Here is a 23099-nt window from a genome sequence, read left to right as displayed (position 1 = left end):
TGATTTCATTTCTTGTATAAAGTAGGGATTCACTTTCATTTATATCCAGCTGTTTCTGTGTGGTTTGTTAGAAAGATCATTCTTTCTCTATTCACACTAGTCAAAAATTAGTTGGCCATAGATAGGTTTATTTCTATACCATCAGTTCTTCATTGTTGAGAATATATGGTGGTATTGATAGTATAATGTTGGTTATATTCTCTTTGCTTGTATTTATTCACATTGCAACCTCCCTGAACATCTCAGTAATTTATAGTAATGCTCCAGGAATTAAGATACAAGAGTAATTCAGATGGCAATCACCTCCACAGCACATATATGTCTAAGTGATTTATATTCATTAGCTCAGTTAATAAAGTTGAACTCTGAATAAGGTATAACTTTGTAGGTGTGTGTGTGTGAAATTTTACCCTTTCTTAATGATTATTTTGGGAAAATACCCATAATACTAACTTTTGATTCTAAAAAAATATGATGGATAGTATAATATCTCCTTTTGTTCACATGTAATCTAGATTTTAAAAAAAGATGTAAACATAGGAAGACTGTTTGGGAAGAGGAAGTCTAACAGTGGGAGGGGGATAAACTAAGAAAACCACTATGAAAATGTCTCAGGGCAGCCCATCAGTCTGTTCAATCAATCCCAGGGCAGCCCATCAGTCTGTACAATCAATTCCAGGGCAGCCCATCAGCCTGTACAATCAATCCCAAGGCGGGCCATCAGTCTCTACAGTCAATTCCAGGGCAGCCCATCAGTCTGTACAATCAATCCCAGGGCAGCCCATCAGTCTGTACAATTGATACATGGCAAATTGAGTGCAAAAGCAGTTAAGCTGTTAGTCATAGTATTGATGAAGACAGGGAGGGAGGTGATATTGGTCAATGTTAATGTCTCTCAGTAGAGAAACTGGATCTGGTGACTTTTGGTCTGCAAATGACTGGCCTCACAATCTGGTTTTCTGACGCCATGCCTCACTGTCACATGTAGTAGCAACACAGAAGCAAGCTGCAAGGGAGTCCATCAAGGCATCACATCAAAGCCCACTGGGGTATAAGCCCAGTGAAGAGGAGACCTTCCCTTGTGCATTTGTGTCTGTCACAGTGCCTGATGTCAAGTGCAGCTGCAATGAAGTGTTTATGGAAATTCTTAGGAACAAGTAAACCCAATGTTGTAAAGGACTGGATGGATTTTGTTTTAAATGGTGGAAATAGTTTTCTTTTCTCAGGACTATTTATACTGAGTGAGAATGGAGAAGATGGAGGAGCTTTAAAATGGGATGTATTTAAATTAGTGCAAGCTGTTTTTACTGCTTGTGTTTCTTCAACCACTGTGCATTTCTCAGTGCTGAGCCCTTGGCCTGACATAGGCCCTGTTCCGTTTTATTCCGTGGGTGACGACTTACTAGGGTTTTTTTTTTTTTTTTTTTAGCTTAACCCAGATACCACTGTTTTTTTGTTTGTTTGGTCTTTTGGTTTGTTTGTTTGTTTATGAGAGAAACTTGCCATGTAACCCAGACTGGCCTGAAACTCACTGTGTAGCCTAGGCTGGCCTTGAACTTTTGGCTGTTTTCCTGCCTCCTTTTCTGCAGTGCTAGGAACACAAATGTATATGGCACTCCCAGCTCTCTGGCATTCCCTTACTACTGATCATCTGCCTCAGCAGAAGCCATCTGTGGTCTAGCACATGGTAAATAAATAGTTAGCTTTGCCATGCCTGCTCTTTTTACTAGGCTGAGTGGCTTAATCTAATGGCACTATCTATTTTATTTTGTTTTCAGGAGCCTGAGAATGTATCTTGCACTTACTAGATGTTCAGTTAGCAGTTGTTGTGTGAACCAGTTCAGAATAAAGATACAGCAAGAGCTAACTTAGCAACATTTCCCCCTACCATTTGTGTATGTCTAAGAAGTTGCTCGTTACCTTGCTTGTTCCTATGATGTTGGTCCTTTGAGGTTGGTTCACCTATCCTCAGCCTCATGAGCAGCACAACAGCACCTAAGGAGTTAGAACTACCTGAAGTTCTGTGATGATAAGGTCTGAGTCATGTTCCTCAGCTCAGCCATTCCAGTTCCTTCCAATAACCCTTGCCTCTTAGTTCAGTTCACTCTGAGTAACTGGCAGAGTGAGGTAATGTTTTTCTGGTACTAGGAAAAACATCTTCAAGATAGTGCTCAGAGAACTATTGCTTCATCAGGAGACACGTTAAGAGTGGTTTCTTATTATGGTGTTGCATGTCCATAGTCCCAGCCACCTTGGAGGCTGAGGCAGGAGGATTGCTAAATCCTATGAGTTCATAATCAGCAACAGAGAGATCCTTACTTAGAAAAAACCCTTTTTGGTCTTTTCATATATGAAAAGGCACATGCTTGCCTCCTAAACAGTAATTTTCCTGTTTAAGCCAGTAGTTCTTTGGTGAGCCAGTAGGTTTCTAGCATATTGAGCTAGCATAATTGGTTTTTAAAATAATAGGGCTTTAAAGTCAACGTTGGAGGTCATTAGCTTCAGCTTGTAAATCTTACAAAGAATGTCACAGAGCCCTTAGAATTTGAGCTTTGGCCTCCGTTTTCTTGCTTATCCTGTACAGAGGGGTCTTCTCTCCCCGAGAGGCTACCACATGCATGTTAAAAGGCCCCTCAGAACAGCAGGGAACACAGAATGCCCCCATTCAAAGAGACAAGACTGTAAGAGATTAATTATGTTGGCACTGGTGTTGGCCTGTCTGGTGAACAAGCTCTGAATCTCCAGTTCTGTCAAGAAAGGATCTGTACAGAGCAGAACTGGTTCCCAGGAGCATCAGAGAACGGGCAGGTCCTGCTGGCTGGCTGTTAACGATTCCTGGACACTGACTGAAAGTGCAGATGGATATTTGCATTACAGAGATCACCAGCTTATGGTGAGGGTCTTGTGATGCTTAACTTCATAAAAGACTTGATTTTCCTTACATCTGTCCAGTGACATCAGGAGACCCTGAAAATGAGAAGGCTACAAAGTAGACACTTTGATGACCTCTGAGGTTTTGATTCTAAAGTAATACAGTTAAGGCCTTACAGCAATTACCTACTAAATGGCTCTTTTATTCCAGGCAAGGTTCTGGCTGCCAGGTAATGCTAACTGTATATTCTTTTTGCTTGATTTATATAAGACCAAGTAGCCAGATTTGAAAATACATGTTTGAGAAATTGGTGTGGGACCAAATGAAAGCTGACATCTATGACATATATACAGCCATTCTTTTTTATTGCAATGTTTTCATACAATGTATTTCCCTCACCCAGTTTCTCCTAGATCCTCCTCACTCCACACCCACCCAGCTCTGTACCCTTTCTTCCTCTCTCTCTTTGAAACAGGCAAACAAAACCCCAAATAAACCAGAATTAAAACCAACAGAACTAAAGAAAGAACATAAGAAACGCACACATACATGCACACACACCATGAAAACAAAGAAACTGGAAACCATAATATACAAGCAAAAATACCAGTAACTCACAAAACAAAGCAACACAACAACAAAACTCAAAATACCCAAAGAAAGCAAGCACTACGAGACAAAGTCTATAAAAATACCATTGAGGCCATTTTGTGCTGATCATCTACTGCTGGACTAGGACCTACATTTAAGTATGGTTTCTATGCACAGTGAAATACCATGGGAGAAAACTACATTTCCCTTTGCAAGCAGATGTCAGTTGGAGATAGCTTCTCGGTTAGGGATGGGAGTTCCGGTCCACTTCCCCTCTCAGTTCTGGGATCACATCTGGACTTGTGCGTGCTGCCACACTCTATGAATCCATGTTACTCCTGTTGTGTCTGGAGGTTGCTGTTACCTTGGAGTCACCCACCACCTCTGGTTCTTACAACCATTCTGCCTCCTCTTCAGAAGAGCTCCTGAGCCCTGAGAGGAGGGATGGATGAAGATTTTCTCATTTAGGACTGAGTGTTCCAAGGTCTCTCACTGAACATTCCTAATTGTGGGTCACTCTGTGTTAGTTCCCATCTACTGGGACAGGCAGCAGTTTACTTATAAGAATTTCATAGTGCACTGGAAAAAAGTAGGCATTGATTTATTTTATGAACTGTGTGGTAAATCCTCAAGTCATGACATTTCAGACTATGTTGGCAGAATGTAATATAGAGATTTAGTTTAGGTAATATACAAAAGGAGAAGTTGGAGATGTGTGAAGATGAGTGTATCTTAGCAGATGTTACAGGTGATGGAACTTTGATTTGGGGCTGACAGTAAAGGTTCTGGGATGGAGGTAAATGGGAAGTCACAGAAAGTGGGAGAACTGCTCAAACCTTCACATCATCCGGGAGGTTCTGTGGATCCTCCTTAGCTCTCTAACATCTGGAATGTCCCAGGTGTCCTTGATTCTTTCTCAGCATTTGTTTCATGTGTGTTGAATTTTCTTCTTTCTCCATGAGAATGCATTTGGATCGAAGAATTAAATTCAAGTGAGAAAACTCAGTTTAATTTCAGCCATATGCTTGGCCTGCCTCTCGTTTAGAAAGTGAAGAATACATGTAATTAATTTCTTGTGTTTTCTTGGGTGTAGTTAACTTCTGTAAGTTGGAGTTTTCCTTTTAGTATCTTCTGAAGGGCTGGATTTGTGGATAGATAGTGTTTAAATTTGACTTTGTCACGAGATATCTTGTTTTCTCCATCTATGGTGATGGAAAGTTTTGCTGGGTATAGTAGTTTGGGTTGACATTTGTTGTCTCTTAAGAGTCTGTAAGACATCTGTCCAGAACTTTCTGGCTTTTAGAGTCTCTGTTGAGAAGTTAGGTGTAATTTGGATAGGTCTGCTTTTATATGTTACTTGGCCTTTTCCCCTTGCATCTTTTAATATTCTTTCTTTATTCTGTACATTTAGTGTTTTGATTATTATGTAGCAGGAAGATTTTCTTTACTGGTCCAGTCTATTTGGTGTTCTGTAAGCTTCTTGTATATTAATAGGCATCTCTTTCTAAAGGTTAGGGAATTTTTCTTCTATGATGTTGAAAATGTTTTCTGAGCCTCTGAGCTGGTAATCTTCTATTCTTATTATTCTTAGGTTTGGTTGTCTCATAGTATCCAAGATTTCCTGGATGTTTTGCTAGGAACTTTATAGATTTAACATTTTCTCTGACCAATGTATCAATTTCTTCTATTGTATCTTCTACACCTGAGATTCTCTCTTCCATCTCTTGAATAATGTTGGTAATGCTTGCACCTCTAGTTCCTGTTCACTTATCTAGGTTTTCCATCTCCAGGATTCTCTCAGTTTGTGTTTTCTTTATTGCTTCAATTTCCATTTTCAGGTCTTGAACAGTTATATTTATTTCCTTCATCTATTTGATTGTATTTTCTTGTGTTTCTTTCTTTTCTTTTTTCTTTCTTTTTTTTTGGGGGGTGGATTCGAGACAGGGTTTCTCTGTATAGCCCTGGCTGTCCTGGAACTCACTTTGTAGACCAGGCTGGCCTCAAACTCAGAAATCCGCCTGCCTCTGCCTCCCTAGTGCTGGGATTAAAGGTGTGTGCCACCACGCCTGGCATCTTGTATTTCTTTTCTTTTTTTCTTTTTTTTTTCTTGTATTTCTTTAAGGGATTTATTTATTTCTTCTTTAAAGGCCTTCCTCTACATTCTTCTTAAGATTGGATGAATTGTCATTTTCTTGTGCTTCAGCTGTGTTGGAATATCCAGGACTTGTAGTAGGATAGCTGGGCTGCTATACTTCTCTGGCTGTTGTTGATTTTGTTCTTATGCTGGCCTCTAATAATCTTGATTTGGAGGTTATTATAGGTTTAGGGCTGATTTCTAAGTTTTATCTTTGCTAGATGGGTGTTTTTTGGATTTTTTTTCCTTGGCTTCTGCTTCTTCTCTGTCTTCTGGCCTGAGTGGCCTGAGTTTCTGGTGACCAGTGAGTCTTTAGGTTCATTGGGGTACCTGCACTGGGGTTTTTGTGGCCTGCATGACCTACATGGGGTTTTGGGTGACAACATTGCCGCTAGGGTCCCTAGTGTCAGCGTGGCCTGCTGTGTCTGTTGCCAGTATGGCCTTGGGGAAGGCAGGTGGAGTTGTGGGCTGGAAAATGGAATCCAGGGAACATGGTACAGTTATGGCTGTTAGATGTACTTTAAGGGGAGTTGGCAGGTATAGGGCATGGGGCAAGGTCTTACCTGTTACCTCTGCTGCTTGAGTGGCCTCTGGGAAAGCAGGTGGAGTTGAAACATTTAAATGATCACAATTAAAAGATCAGATTAGCTAAGGTTCTTGTTTTTCTGTTTAGCTTCAATTATATAAGTAATAGAATACTAAAAAATGAAAGCTCATTCAATATTAAAACTAAAAAAGAGAAAATCACTATCAAACATTTGAAAATGAAATAGTAAAAACATGCCTTTTCTCTGTATGATTCTGACTGAAAGTGGATGCTCTTTAGAAGGAATTTCTATGTCAAGATGTGTCCATCAAGATCTGAACATTGACATCTACTTTATTCTTCCGTTGATGTGTCTCTAACCTTCTGTCACATTATGCTAGTATGAAAGGGGGCAATGGTTTACTGTTTCATGAGCACAGCATGAAGAACATTTTGGGTTAGTAATAATTCCAACATATGTCACGCAGGTCACTTTTATAGCCCTTCACAGATCCTAGTGTCCTTCTTTCTTTCTGTCTGGTTTTCACATTGTACAGATCATGGCTTGTTCGTTTTTGTAGCCACCTGCATGCCTCATAAGTGGCTGATCGTCATGCTAGATATGTCATCAGTGTCAGAATGAGTGATTATATTCACGTCTGAAAGCATTCCTGTGAATAGCTCGGCTCATACACCTAGCTCGGAGGAAAGTTGAGCAAGCGAAGAGGAGGGTAGCTGGGGAAGGAAGGAGTACAAGGTGAACAAAACAAGGCTGGTGAGGTTAGAAACGGCCAGTGTGTTCTAGTTATCTGAGGTCGGGTGAGAGAACAGCCCCCAACACTGCAGGGGATGTAAGAGCAACTGTCCCACTCACATGGTTTCTGTGGGTAACAGCTGGGCAGCACACAGGGGGTAGGGGGACGCTAGTCTCTGCTCATCCTGTGCCTGAGGGGATGGATGGTCTACAGTGTGGTACCTTGGGGAGGTAGGGCTTAGAAGTCATTAGGATTACAGTAGTGTTGAGTGTTCTCCTGAGGCTGTTATAAAAGCCAGAGCCTTCCCCCCCCCCCCGCCCACCCCCACTCTCTGGTTTCCAATATGGAAATGCCACTGCTGGCTTCCTGTGCCCTGTTGCTGTATGTTTCACAGTGTGATTCAGCTGAGAGAACCACAGAACTAAACCCATGTAGGCGGCAGCTCTAGAACCTCCAGAGCTGTGGCCCAAATGAACCGGTTTTGTTTATAAAGTTAGGTACTGCTTGATTATAGCAATGGAGAGCTGAATGATACACCAGTAAACTTTGATATTATTAGTATAATTTACTACCCAGTTGACACATTGACAATTCATGCTTGAATATCACCATTGAAACCGAGTCCACCTAACTTTCCGAGTAAAACAAAACAAAGTCAGTGTGATTCGGGCATATTCTGAAAAATAAATATATTTTGATTTTTATCTAATATTTAGCCCCTTTAGATCATTGCTGTTAACTCCTAACAAAGAGTATTTTTTACTTTCCTTCCACAATTTTTGTGCATAAATACATGCTAAAAATCACTTTAGATTTGGATTTGTTAGCACTATTTTAAAGAGAGAAAGCTTGTTCTTTTTTTTAATCTTTGAAATCATTAGACTTCTTTCTCAGTTTTTGCAAGGCTTTCCTAGTAGGAAGGAAAAACGTTAAACCACGATAATGAAGAAACTATGACATGTCCTATTTTGATGACTTAAAGAATTTTTCCATATTTACATACATATATACATGTATACATAATGCACTTTCATCATATCTCCTCTCCTGTCTGTTCTTATCCTCACCCCACCTCACCAAGTTTGTTCTTTCCAGTAAGTTCCCCTCCTATTCCCCATCCCCGACATGTATCCTCCACTACATTTAATTAGGGTTGCTTGTATGAACAAGGGGTTATTTACCAGAGCAAGGTCATCTTACCACTGGCCACACCACCAAGGAATATATTGTAACTGTTAACTGCCCATAGGTCCTCAGGGGGGAGTGAGGCCTAGCGGTCCCCATCTGTGCTGGAGTGTCGATGGACCCCATCAGTCCTTGCATGTCTTCTGCGGGTCTTGCGCAGATGCCCACTGCTGCTGAGTTCGTAGCTGTGCCACGTCCAGGTGACAGAGCTTTACAGTACTCCTACCCATCCTCTGCTCCTTATATTTTTCCTGTTACCTCTCCCTCCGTGCTCCTAAGTCTGGCAGGGGCTGTTCTAGATGCTTTACTTGAGGCTGAGACTTAACAGCCACTTCTCTGCACTTTGCTGGTGATGAGTCTGCCGCTATCATTGCCCGCTGCCGACAGAAGCTTCTCTGGCCAATGGAGAGAACAGCACTAACTGACGTGTAGTGTCTAAAATCAGATAGACGTTGCGTTTCCTCCTGCCTTTTGCCTGCCTTCTGGATGGGCTGCCCTAGGAGCCCTTGATCGTTAAAGCTTACTCTTTTCAGGCAGAGTCTTTCATGATCAATGAGGTTCTAAGATCGGTTCGTTGCAACTGCGATTGTGAAACGGAAGCATTCATCTTGACTGCGGATTGTGCAACACAGGACAGAGAATATAACTTTGGTGGCTTGAGTTTTTCACTACTGAGATGGTGACATTATTTTTTAGTTGTCTGCCTCATATGTTCAAAGTCCGATAATGTCTGTTTTAAGCTTTAAATAGGTGCCGAGGTAAAGGGTCAAGTTATCTTTAGCTCCAGTGTGACATAGGAAAGGGGCACTTCATCTGGCAGTTATTATACAAAGACACTATTGGCAGTCAGGCACATGCCCACAAACCCAGCGTTTAGGTGGCAGAGGCAGGAAAACCACAAGTTCCAGGCCAGCCTGGGCAACATTATGACAGTTTTTCTGTCCCCAAGAGAAACTAAGAAAGTTTTAACCCAGAGTCTTATAATGTCTGGGAGATGGATCTGGAATATTTGAGGATACTCTTACTTTCAACAACCCCCCCCCCCAAATACAAACTGTGATATTCCTATCTTTCAAAGGCTATCATCCACAGGAGTGAGCAGATCCGAGGAGATCAACCCTTTACATGGAAAATCAACATGCTTGAGTCCTTATTCAAAGAAGATGGCTCCCTTTAGTTTTGGAGATGGGAAGGTTCCTTTTCAGTCATAGGTTGTATCCTCTGAAGATGAACAGTTGCTTTCAATAATATTCCTAAATGAAGGTGCTCAGAGAAGCACACAGCTCAGCTCCCTAGCGTTCCCTTTCCCTCCTCCTTCCTTTCCTGGATAGTGCAGTGAGTGCAATTGGTGCTAAAGCTGCAGCTTGGAATGACACGATGCATCTGAGGGCTTGGTAGTCTGGACTGTGTCAATATAGAGCAAAATAGAAAGCAAAACAAACCAAACAAAACAAAACCCAAAACTATGCCAGGTGTGGTGCTATGAGCCTGTACTGCCCGTCACATAGGCTGAGTTGGGAGGTTCTCTTGAGGCCTGGGAGTTAAGACTAGCCTAGGCACCATAGAGGGAACTTATTATCACAAAGCAGGTAAAACCTGCTTAACTTTAATCACGATGCTTGTAATTTTAATGCATTTTCTGTGTAAAGGGCCATTCTTCTGTGGTCTGCCCAGCCTTCTGGATTACACAGGTACCTTTGGATGGTCACTGGGGCGACCTTTCAGGACACGGATGAGTGTTTCTGGGGAAATCTGTCTTCAGCTTCCTTCCTTGTGTTGATCTAGGTTCCATAGTATTTGATAGGTAGGGATATCACAGTTTGTATTTTGGTGTTTTTGTAGATTCATTTGGCATCAACACTGAGATGATCTGCCTTTGGCTTTAATAGCTTAGGGAAGAAGAGAGCCTGCTCATTTGTTACTCCATTTTCTCCTAGAGTTTCTGACTGTTAGAGATGATCATTTTTATTTTGTCAAACGTTTTAGGACTGGTATCTTTTTACAACAAAAATCATGGGAAGCTGTGATTTTGACAGGGTTTCTGTTCTAGGCTCCCACAGACCAGACTAAGAAAATCAAAATGGAGTCACTTGTGCTACAGCACCACATAATGAACACACAGACTGAGTGCGAGCATGCAGACCCCTAAGGTGGCTAGTTCTCCATGAAAACAGATCTTAGTCTGAGGAAGAGTCCTCTTTGCTTTAAATCTTATCTAAAAAATTCATCAGAACAAGTAAGATCTCAGGTCATAGTTTAAAAATCTATTGATTGGCTTCCATGTCTCATGGTCCTAAGGTCATTGTTCTGTCAATTTCCAAGGGTGCTCTCATTCTGTTTTGCAGAGTAGACTTTGCCCCATTTATCATTTTCACAGAAAAGCCAAGCCTATCTGTGTAATCTTGATGTCATTTTATCTCTTGATAATCTCTAAGTAGCACGCTTGCATGTATCACTTGATATTTCAAATTTAGGTTCTATTTTACTTCCTCTTCCGCCTCGTTGGTCACTCCTGAAGAGAATGTGGCTCTCTTGCACAACCTACCCTCCCACCCACACAGAAAAACACTTCCTGCCCTCCACAAACATTTATAATAATAGCAAGATTATTACTTATTATTTATATTATTTTATATTATGGATTCTGTTTAGATAGCCAGGTCAGGATGGAATGTGGTTGCTTTTGTATGACTTTTCCGTATGGTTTTTATTTTCCTTGGAATTAATTACTTTCATTTCTTATATCAGTAATGCTTAGCTAATTTATCATAAGCTTCCCCAGGTATTCACTTTTATCTTCTACAAGAATTCCTCCCAGGAACCTTCTAACTTGATATTTTGAAGAGGTTGGCCACTTGGCTTGCTGCTGCCTGTCATTTATCTTGGAATTTCCCTTCATCATGATGGGAGATTGGAATCTTTTGCCTTTTTGTTTTTCTTTTTTGAAAAGACTTTTTATTGCTTCTTTGTGAATTTCATCATGCACCCCAGTCCCACTCATCTCCGCCTCTCCTGTACCTGTCCTTCACCCTTGCAATCTCTCCCCACCCCAACAGAGAGGAAAAAAAATCTCATTGTGGAAGCTGTAGTGTGTCACAGGGTACCCTTTTGTCCACAGTTCTTTACTTGCAAATGTTCATTGCAATGACTTGTTGGTCTGGGACTAGGCCTCTGGCTTCTGCTACTATGAATACTGGAACCTCACTGGGATTCCTCTTGGATATCACATTATTGCCCTGTGTCTTGTAGATCTTATCGTTTTGGATCTGTAGGATGATATGGATTGTGGCCTGCTCATCAATGGGTAGATGTTGGGGTAGGCCAATTCAAAGCCCTGGATCTTCTCCTGAGAGGTCAGTCTGACAGCTCTCCTGCTCACACCCTCTGGGCCAGCACACTTGCAACCCCCACTCCTAGGGCCAGCTCTACTGTGCTGCCCAGGTGAGGGGCGGGGCCTGCTCTCCTGCCCTGATGATCTTGGGGCCAGCTCTCCTGCCTGTTATAGGAAGTAAGGGATGGAGGAGGGGGCATTTCTCTTATGCCCATGTCACTGCCCAGCAGACAAATAGTGGAGCCAACTGTTCCTCACTCCCTCCCTCAGGCCAGCCTGCCTGCACCCCCACCACCAGTGTCAGCTCTACTATGCTGCCCAGGGGAGGAGCAGGGCCCACTCTCCTGAGCGCTTTATCTGGTGAGGGGCAGGGCCAGCTCTCCTGCTCTCATGATCCCTGGGCTAGGTCTCCTGCCTGCCACTGGTGGTGAGGATTGAGGGCGAGGAGGGTCTCTCTCCCTTGTCTATGCTACCACATGGGAGATGAGTGGTAGGGCCAGTTCTTCCATGTGTGTATCTTTGGGTCAGCTTACCCACAACTTCTGCAATGTGTGGCCTGCTCTCCCCAGTATTGAAGTTGGCTAGGTGTGGGGGTCTGCTCTCTTGCTCTTATGCCCCCAAGACCAGCTCTCCCACGATGACCAGGTGAGGGGTGGGGCCAGTTCTGCACAGTCCTCAGACATCAACTCATCCCTAGGTGGCAGACCAGACCAGGGATGTCTGCTGCTATAGGGCCACAAACGCAGACGTGGCTCCCTGGTAACAGCACAGGCTAGGATGCCACCGCGGTCCCATGTGGCATCACCAGCTACTCACATCAAGCTCTTCCCCACTACCCTTGTATCTCTGGCTCTGCTGCTCTTCATTGTGGCCTCATCTTTCTGTTTCTCTTTCTCTTCCATTTCTTCACTGTTCACTTGTTCCTCTTAGGTGGTGCCTGGGGTCTCTGAGTGTCTGGGGTCATTATGCCCGCTCGTGCATTACAGTATTAGGCAAGGGTCATCTCAGGCATGGTGTGGCACCCCTATACCCCCCCAGGCCTGTGAGGTGCCAGACTGGTGGTTATCTCTCAGGCTAGCTCCCTGTCAGGCACAAGTTGCCCCTTGTGAAAGTATCTGTTTTGGGCTCATTCCTGCCTGGGATTCAGGCAGGGTTCTTCTGCCTGTCTCTGGCTTGCTCCAGGTGCTAAGAGTCCATCTGGGCTTTCCTGGTACCAGACTGGAGGACATCTCAGACCAGCTCCCTGTCCGGAGCAGGAAGGTGGTTATCTCAGTCTCACTTCTTTCAGAGAATGTGAGGCTACTATTCAGATATTCATAGGTCACATATGAATGCTGTATTTATGATCCTATGCCTGTATTGACATTCTGCTGAGAATAGGATTTACGTTAGCAGGCTACTGTCTTCTGGTGGCTCTCCCTACATTTTCTCAGGTCTCAGTTTCCTCTAGGGGGAAACTCTCTGCTTCTGAGCTGCCAGGATTGTTGTGGTGACTGCCATTCAGAATTTTGATCTTTTCTATTATTATTAGCTTTTAAGCCTTTTGAACCTTCTGTCTCTTCCCATAATTTTGAAATTTCATAAGATGTGCCTTGACTTGGTTATAGTTTGAATCTGGATATAACCTTTATTTTGACAAAAAACATGCCTACTTTTTGCTTTTTTCCCCCATTGTTTGTTTGGTTTTGCCCTTGAACTCTCAAGTTTCAGTCCCTGGGCTTCTGGGTGGGCCCTCTAATGCTATTGTGTTTTCTTCCCAATTCATTGTTTGTTTGACTTTCTGTTGTAGTTCATGGGAGACTTCCTTAGCTTGCATTTTAACTCTCCTGAGTTTTTGATTTCTATTGTCTTAATTTCCAGTGCCCACATCCCACCTCCTTTGGGTGCTTTATTGTTTATTTTGCCCGTGTCACAGCCTTGTGCCATATGTGTTTGGTATTAAGACCTTCCTCGAATTCCTTGGTGATCCTAAGCCTTCCTTCATTTTGTGTTTAGGGTTGGGCCGTTCTGGCGTCTTTTTGTACCCAGTGATCTGGATCATGTGGTACGAGAGAGCCAAGTGGTCACATTTACTTACGTGTGCCCTTTCACATCAGCTCCCTTTGCAGGGTGGTACCTCTGCCTCAGCTCTTCATTTTTTCCCTGGGATAGATCCTGTCTTAAGTTTAATGAAACAACATCAGCAACAAAAAGCAAACAAATAGAACTTTAGTTTTACCAAGCATAGAGAGTAGACTTTATGACACAGAAAAGGGGGTATTATTTTTTTTTTAAATAGACCTGCAAAAAATTACCTTGGAGCTGGGCATGGTGGTGCAATGCCTTTCATGTTTGAGGCCTGGATGATTTACATAGAGGGTTTTAGGCCAACCAGAGTTGCATAGTGAGATTCTGTTGTAGTTGATCTTTCACTACTTTGTGGGTTCTTCTTTCTCCCTCTGTTCTCCATCCTTTTTCCTTCCTTTCAGCCCCCTAGCACTAGATAGGAGAGAAAAAAAGATAGAAAGGAAAGGGAACAAGCTTGGGACAAGCTTGATTTTCACCATCAGGATATGTAATTTCTTCTTCTTTTTTGTGAACAACTACTTAACAAACTGTGACCGACAGCAACCAACCAACACCAACAACCCACTCTCAGGGGCCTAGCATTTCTATACCCCCTGAAAAGTACCCAGAATTCCAAATATCACACAATGGCAGAAATTGTCTGCAGCTGGCAAAATCACATGTCCTCACGAAGCAAATCACAGTCAGCTGCTGTGACGATCTGAAGCAACCCCCTATTCCAGTCCTGGGATTAAAACAAAAACATATTCTTGCAATATTTGTGTGTTTTTAAAAGAAATCAAAATTCCCACTACACCCTGTTTCACTCCTTTCCTCTGGAACGCTAATTCCTTCCTTTAAAGAGTTTGGAAGAGAGTTCAGTTGGTAAAGTCCTTGCCGTGCAAGTATGAGGGGGCGAAGTCTCATTTACAGGCATCCATAGAAAAGGTACAGCAGGACATGCCTGCAATCCAGTGCTAGGGACACAGAAACAGGACACGCCTGCAATCCAGTGCCGGGGACACAGAAACAGGTCTCCAAAGCTTGTTGACTTGTGAGTCCAGGTTCTGTGAGAGACACTAACTTAAAACTAAGATGGAGATCAAATGAGAAAGATGACAGATATTAATCTCTGGCCTATATATGCATCCACACCCATGTATGCATACACACACACACACACACACACACCCATATTTTAGCTTCAAATTCTTCTTTACTACCACTCCTAGGGCCCTAGGGCTCCTAGATTTGGTGACTTAATTCTTATTCTATCTAGAAGTTTTATGGTATAAAATGGTTGTTTTCTAAGTGTCTGTTTCCTGCCTCTGTCAGACCTAGCATGTATTTGTCTTCTGGTTTCCAAACATCTTTTAAATCTTTTACTTTTCTGTTTTCTACTTTTTAAAATTTGTATTTATTTCTAAACATTTTATTATTATTTTAAATGATGTGTGTGTGTTGTGGGGTATGTGCATGTGTGTGCAGGTGCCCATGGGTTCCATGGAACCACAATGTGGGTTCTTGGAACCAAACCTGGGTCATCTTCAAGAATAGTGCATGCTCTTAACTCCTGAGCCCTCTCTTCAGTCCCTCATCATGTTAATTTCTTTCTCTTTTCTTTTCTTTTTTAAAAATTTTTCGAGACAGGGTTTCTCTGTGTTCCCCTGGCTGTCCTGGAACTCACTCTGTAGACCAGGCTGGCCTCGACCTCAGAAATTCGCCTCTCTCTGCCTCCCAAGTGCTGGGATTAAAGGCATGCACCACCACGCCCGGCGAGTTAATTTCTTAATAACAAGTAAATAAAATAGTTATTTTTTGATGGACGTCCAGGAAGGAAGTGGGTGTTTATTCAGCCCTTCATCTTTAGCTGAACTTTTCTAAGAGAAGAAGTGTACTTCCGTTAAACCCTTTGAGGGACAAAGGCTTTCGCTGGCTAGAATTTTCCATTGACCAATGAATTATAACAAGAAAGTGTATTTATCTGGGAAGAACTCTTCATTTGGAACTAGGAGGGAATGTTTTTTTTTCTGGTCTTGATCTACATTACTTTGGGCAAGATGCTTTAATGATGTTTAACCTAGCCTTAGATTTTTAATTTGTGAGGCAAAGGAGATGATGTGGAAGATCCCTTCCAGCTCAGATGGTATGGCCTGTATAAGACTATTAGTCTCTCAGTAAATCAGATCGGACGATTCCTCCTCACCCTGAAGTCATTAAACAGACATTTTTCTTATCTTTGGTGTCCAATTTTTGCTTTCAGAACTGCAGTTAGGACATGCTGTAGCCAGTGCTTTCCAGTTTGTGTACTGTGAGGCAACACTGGAGCTGCTTCCTGGATGAGAACTACGTGTTCTATACACGTGTGTCTAGAGCCTAGCCTGCTTTGCTCCTGGTAACCTTTCCTAAGTAGCCATTTTCTTTCCTTCCTGAAAATGTCTTTTTATAAAGATTTCTAAGGAAGTAGAGTTTGCATACCAATAGTTTCTCAGGAAAACAATATAGAGTCTATCTATCTATCTATCTATCTATCTATCTATCTATCTATCATCTATCTGTCTATCTATCTATCATCTATATCTATCTATAATCTATCTATCTATCTATCATCTATCTGTCTGTCTATCTACCTATCATCTATATCTATCTATCATCTATCTATCTATCTATCTATCTATCTATCATCTATCTATCCATCTATCATCTATCTGTCTGTCTATCTATCATCTATATCTATCTATCTATCTATCTATCTATCATCTATCTGTCTGTATATCTATCTATCATCTATATCTATCTGTCTGTCTATCATCTATCTATCTATCATCTATATCTGTCTGTCTGTCTACCTGCCTGTCTGTCTATCTATCATATCTATCTATCTATCTATCTATCTATCTATCTATCTATCATCTATCATCTATATTTGTCTACTATCTATCTATCTATCTATCATCATCATCTATATCTATCTATAGTCTATATTTATCTATCTATCTATATCTATCGTATCTATCATATCTATCATCTATCATCTGTATCTGTCTATCTATCTATCATCTATCTATCATCATCATCTCTATCTATCTATCTATTATCTATATCTATCTGTCTATCATCTATCTATCTATCAATCTATCATCTATCTATCTACCTACCTACCTATCTATTTTTGAGACAGGATCTTGTTATGTAGCCCAGGTTTGGTTTGAGTCTTATGATCCCTTTTCCTTAGCCTCCTGAGGGTTGTGGTTTACTACTATACACCAAAATGCACAGGCCAAAATTGTAATATAGTAAGAGGACCAACTTAGATGCAAAGAGAATAAACTTTCTTTGATTGCTCATTTATGATCCACGTGGATTAATGGGTCCAGGTTGCAAATGTTTATCAAGCAGCTGGGTGGTAGGAAGAGGCACAAGGCTTCAGGTTCTTCTTTAGGAGAGTGGGACACAGTTCCACCTACCTGTAGAGTTAGGATGTCCAGGCCCCGCTGCAAACCTAGAAAATATTAAAGAAAAATGGGAGCAGAGCCTAGATACCTACCTGTATTTTAAAGCATTGTTTGGGTGATTCTAATGTACACCTTGGTAGATCAACAGCTAGGTGAGAAGTTATGCTGTGTCCATTAATTGTTAGACATGGAAGGATTTGACGAGCTTGGTGATGAACGAGAGAGATTATGAGCCCAGGTATTGGCAGATTTTCATTAGTTAGAGACATGAGGAAGGGTTGTTTCAAGGAGGGGAGTTCTGAGTTGATGGAATTTTCATAGATGGAGAGAGAGGATTGGGGAGAGTTGCGGAGACCAGAGGCTGAATACCTTGAGGAGGGGTGGCCCTGCACGTCCAGGGGCTATTTTGAGCAATGTTTGGACTGACTGGGGGAGAGTTGGGGGTAGCTATTGGATGTCCGATTGCAACTGGATTGTGAGCATCTCCAGGGTCAGACTAAGTTTTGGCTTTATCCTGCAGGTGTCAGACGACACTGAGGACACTGAGGATGTCCGAAGAATGAAATGAGCAGATGGAACTTTGAAGGCTGAGTCAACGGGCAGAAGGGGTAGGTGGTAGGTAGAGTTCAGTGGGGCAAGAGTGTGGGTAATGGGAGAGCAGTCGGGAAGGTGCTGCCATTGTCCAGCTATGAGCTCAGGATGCTGCGAACTAGGGAAATGACAGAGGAAGTCATGTAACTGTAACAGATGCTTGGATACCACATTCACATTAAGTTAATTATCTACATCTCATTTAAACCTCACACTGACCTTGTACACCCAACACACCTTCTAAATCAAGGGGTGGATATTTGGAGGTTATGCTGTTAAATAGACCCTCATAAAAACCAGAGGAGCCCGAGTGGTTGATGGTCGTCAGAAAAGAGAAGAACACGAAGTCACAAGATTGGAAAGAAGCATAGTGGAATTTTTTAGTAGCTCAGGGTCCAGTCGCAGGTTACATTATTAAATTGTGCTAAATGTGCTTCAAGAGACTCCTTTTATCTCTGTGGTTTGATTGTAATTGCTTTTTGAAAGGGCAGGGAACAGGCAAGGGAAAGAAAGCTACCGTTAAGTCAGCTTGCCTCAGAGAAGAGTCTGCAGGCCTCTTCTGAGTACCTTTGGGTTTTCAAGTGGTTGAGAAATATAGTTGAATTTTACTTCTCTCTCTCTCTCTCTCTCTCTCTCTCTCCTTCCTCTCCCATCCTCCCTTCTCGTCCTTCCCTTCTTTCCTTTTCTATACCGTAGTGATCAGAAAGACACATTTCAGGACTTGTTTTCCCACTTTCCATTCTGGGGGTTTCTGGGGATTGAACTGGAGTCATCAGATTTGGTGGCAAGCACCTCTATCCAATAAGCCACTTTTCCAGCTCTTGTTTACATTTTAAAATGTAAACAAGGTACAGGTACAGGATTGAGGGTCTTTGTATCCAGGCACCTTGTCCTGAGGAGGACTAGCTCTGACAAGGTGGGCTTCTTTTCTCTTGTGGTCTGGATAACATCTATGGATCATGATGGTGTATTTATCAGGGGACTAGCAACAGCTTCCCTGTGGCACCACGACGATACCAGATCAAGATGACATCTTCACTGAGTTACAGATGAGTGAATTGTATCCACTACCATGTTCATTCATCGTTTAAATCAATTATGCTGTTTTGCATACCAAGATCTTGAGGTCTAAATCAACAACACAGGCAATGGAATACACTTTGCCATCTGAAGTGTTTGTTCTCTGGAGTCAAATAGCAGAAAGTACTAGAGAGCTAAGGGATACTGGGAGAGACAGAGGCAGGCATGTATCACCATTGTTATCATGGCCATCGTCATCATCATTATCATCATCATCATCATCAATCTTGATTAGATTTTCCTAGGAAATGGCAGGGCAGGATGGAGGCTGAAGTTAGAGAAGAGCTCTTTGCCTTGAACAATCTACATTAGGAAATAGGACATTATGAATTAGGAAATTAACACCACATCCTCACTGTTTATTTTCTTACCGTAGAATCTGGAGATCGTCAATGGCAGGAGAAAGAGCAACCAGAAGACCGAGATGAATTTTAACACTATCCTAGAAGAGATTCTTATTAAAAGGTCCCAGCAGAAAAAGAAGACATCACCCTTAAACTACAAAGAGAGACTTTTTGTACTTACAAAGTCCGTGTTGAGCTACTATGAGGGTCGAGCGGAGGTAGGAGACAATCGCAGTCTACTCTGTTGTTTTCAGCGTTGACACTGTTGCTCTCTGTTGAGTTAATGAACTTGAGGCTACAATTTGCTGTCATTGAGACTTGGGAGCTGAGATTTAGCATGTGATAGAACGCAGCACGAGTCTGTCATTATAGTTTAAGATAGGTAGCCATCCATTTGGTGGCAGCCTCCGAATGAATTAATCTGTCAGAGAAAATCCATTCCTGTATTTTATAGGTCCTTATAGAATTTATTAGGCACATTAAGCACTTGGCTTTCCCCCACAAACCGCCATATTATTATGCATCAAAGCCCAAGCTCCTTTGTGTGAACATTTCCTCACCACCCGCAGCTGATTAATTATTTGGTGAACCATTTATTGAAGTCGATCTACTGAAGGGGAATCCTTCAGCTCTCGATGCCAAGCATCTAGTGTGGTGGTTTTGATGGGGTTAGGGAGACTAAAGAACCATGTGTCTACTGAGCATCTGCTGTGGGATGTTGAGGTACAGTGGGCAAGACAGTGTTGGTTAGACAGCGTCTGGCTTCCCACAAGGAATGTGAGTGAGTGGCTATCTCTGTCTGGCCCAACATAAAACCTTGCCATGGTGGACATGATATTTTCTATTACCGCCATAGTCTTTTCTGTCAGAAATAATTTTAGGTTGTAGAGAATGGCTAGGAGCTGAATTTCCCTTGACAATGTGCTAGAGCAAGTGTGGGCAGGGTGACAATGTGCTAGAGCAAGTGTGGGCAGGGTGAATGCCTGGTGGCCCTGGTGCTTGGACTGAATTGTGACTGTTCCTAGGGTATTTTTATCAGCGGCTGGTTTACTTGTTTTGTGGTTGTTTTCTTCTTCCGTGTTTTCGTTCCAGTGATTTATGCAGAGTGGCATTGTTTCTCCTGAACCAGTCTTCCTTCTCCTGTGGCGTAACGCTATGACCAGCGCGATCTCAGGTTCACTCACCATAGGACCATATTCCCTTAACTGTAAACCCCTGCAAATGCTGAAAATCAAAGCTTCGACACTTTTAATTGTAAAACTAAGGTTGAAAGAAGACCAAGCTCACCCTTCATTCTACCCATGTTCAATACATATGTATGTGTAACATGACTAGTTATGATAGGTGCCTATTGAGAACTGTCGTATAATATGATATGCCTCCTATATTCTCATATTATCTGAGAAGTTCACAAACCCCAAAGAGTTTCAGATAAGAATTGTTTCCAGAAGTAAAGATTATTTAAAAATTGCAAACATATTTGGAGGGAGAGATTGGTAAGTTTTTGTATTTTATGGCAATGATTTGTTATAACTAAAATTTACCATAGTAAATCCAGGAAAATAGACATATGACAACAGAAGTGGTAAAAGGTGGTAACAGTTAGTAAAGGTACCAACCCCAAACATGTAGAAGCCTAAACTGTCAACTTAAATATGGGGTGATGCCATTACAATACAACTCAGTGAGGGCAGAGAGATGGCTCAGAGGCTAAAAGCACTGGCTGGTCTTTCAGAGAACCCGTGTTTGATTCTCTGCATCTGCATGGATGCTCACAGCCAGCTGCAACTACAGTTACAAGGATTCTGATGCCGTTCTTCGGGAGCAGCACGTGTGAGGTGCGCAGATACACATACAGGCAAAACACCATACACATAAAGAGAAAATGTAGCATACTGGCCAACTCACTCTGAAGATCCTTAGTATGCGATTGGCCCTTGATATCTGTGAGAGGGCTGGCTCCTTTCACCACCACCTCAGATGCTAAAATCTATTATATAAAAGAGTGAAATATTTGCATGTAACCTGTATACAACCTCTTGTGTATTTTAACTTACCTGTATATTGCTTATAATATCAGATACAATATTGATGCTATAAAACTACTCATTCTACACTGCTTAGGAAATCATACAAGAAAAGACTGTATACGTTCAAAAAGATGCAGTTTCCCTCCATGTATTTTCCAGGGTTGGTTGATTCTATGGACTCAGAACCTATAGGTGTGTAAGGCCAACTGTGCAAAGTTCAAAGTGTCCTGATTGTTTAAGCAGAGAAAAGACAGGAGAGCCCCTCGTATTTCAGATCCCAGTCCACTCTCTGAATGTGAAGCAGCTTCACTGGTTGTAAGAACCGGAAAGAGTGGAATGATGTGGTTGTCCAACACATAGAACTCCCTCTTCAAACCCTTATTCACTGCCCTTGTTTTTTCTGGCTGTCACTCACTGGCCCCATGACCCCAGCCAGTAGCCAAGTTCCTTTCCTGACGCTCCACTCCTCTAATGTGTGGGGTGGTGTTTGGATTGTTCATGCTTTCTGCTGTCGTGGGTGGCTTGTTGTTCATTAGTGACTTGCTTCTTCAGCTGATCACAGGTTTGTTGCCTCTCACAGTAAGAGGTGAAATAGTCACCAGGGGTAGGGATGCTGTAGTCAGGCGGTAGAGTGTGTGCTTAGAATGTACCAAGAGATTGATTAGATCCACACACCTAAGACAACAAATACTTGCTATATTGAATTATAATTTAAAGATAAGAATCAAAATTCTTTAACTATCTGTACTTCTAACAATACTGGGCAGGTTTTCAAATGACTCCTCTCTGCCTATTATCTAGAAAATCCAAGAAGCCCTTCATACTGGAGTTACTTCCCTGTTTGTGGGTGTGTGTTCATTTCCTGTTTGCTGGGATGAGTCTTCTTCTTTCTGTCTCCCTATTCTTAGAATCACAACTCAACAAGTCCAGTGAGGTTGGAAGCCCATGAGAATGTTGAGTTAGAAAGTAAGATTCTAGAATTGGGCTGAAAACCACTGGAACCATTTGAGAGGTTTAAATTGTCTGTAGTTCATTTGTTTTCAAAACAAAACAAAGCAAAGCAAAACAAAACAAAACACCAAAACTAATGGACAGTGAAGAGGCTGCCTCTTGCTTTAGTAGTCTCCATTCTTAGTTCCCTCATGGCCATTGAATGCTTTTAATGGCAACCCTTTAGTCTCTGTACCCAGCTCCTGCGACATGATGGCCAAAGCCTGTCCTGAAACTGTTTCTTGCTAATCCACTCTGTGTGCTTTTCAAAGTGTACTGAGAAAGTTTATTTTAGATAGATCTTCAGAAACCCAGTTAAACTATCCAGTTAAGTCTCACATTGGAAAACTCTCGGGCCATTCGTTTCTTCAGTTTGCGTCTCCTCTCTTCCAGTGGCTAGTTTGTTCACGTTTGTGCATGTTCCAGGGAACTGAGGAAACAGAGATCTTGACAGCTTATGTTACCCAATCTTACAATAACACAGACCATGGTATGTGGTGCTGCTTTCTACTTAGGGAGCTAAATGCCTGATGAGATAGGCCCCTTGATTTCCTGGGGAGGCTCCATTCAATACGGGGACAGAAGTCAGGGAAGCACAAGACTGGAGTTTGTTGAAAAAGCAAATAAACAAACAAAACCCCCCAAACCCAATGACAATAACAAAAACAACAACAACAACCAACAATAAATCCTGCTGAATAGTGGTAAAGACTAAAGTGTGGATACTTCATTCCTTCTTAGAATGGGGAACAAAATACCCATGGAAGGAGTTACAGAGACAAAGTTTGGAGCTGAGACGGAAGGAAGGACCATCCAGAGACTGCCCCACCCGGGGCTCCATCCCATATACAACCACCAAACACAGACACTATTGCATATGCCAACAAGATTTTGCTGATAGGACCCTGATATTGCTCTCTCTTGTGAGGCTATGCCAGAGCCTGGCAAATACAGAAGTGGATGCTAACAATCATCTATTGGATTGAACACAGGGCCCCCAATGCAGGAGCTAGAGAAAGTACCCAAGGAGCTGAAGGGGTCTGCAACCCTATAGGAGGAACAACAATATGAACTAACCAGTACCCCCAGAATTGTGTCTCTAGCTGCATATGTAGCAGAAGGTGGCCTAGTCGGCCATCAATGGGATGAGAAGCCCTTGGTCTTGCCAA

General features: G+C 42.2%; 1 protein-coding gene across 6 annotated transcripts in view; it reads left to right on the top strand.

Moving 5' to 3' along the window:
• Positions 1-23099, top strand: part of Tec (tec protein tyrosine kinase) — a 122591-nt gene that overhangs the window by 25861 nt on the left and 73631 nt on the right. For 5 of the 6 annotated variants that reach the window (XR_015046939.1, XM_085836753.1, XM_085836755.1 and 2 more), the window contains 2 exons: positions 17416-17503; positions 18943-19128. Coding sequence is in view for 4 of the 6 variants with exons in the window: in XM_085836753.1 (XP_085692879.1) it covers positions 18991-19128 (138 nt within the window). In the remaining 2 variants the exon portion in view is untranslated. The remainder of the gene's footprint in view (positions 1-17415; positions 17504-18942; positions 19129-23099) is intronic. The other variant, XM_085836754.1, reaches the window with a different exon arrangement.

Source organism: Mus caroli, unplaced genomic scaffold (assembly GCF_978045245.1).
Source record: "Mus caroli unplaced genomic scaffold, Mus_caroli_1 scaffold_4, whole genome shotgun sequence".
NCBI classification, from domain to species: domain Eukaryota; kingdom Metazoa; phylum Chordata; class Mammalia; order Rodentia; family Muridae; genus Mus; species Mus caroli.
The sequence above is the reverse complement of the archived record's forward strand: the minus strand, read 5'-3'. Positions and strand labels throughout refer to the sequence as shown.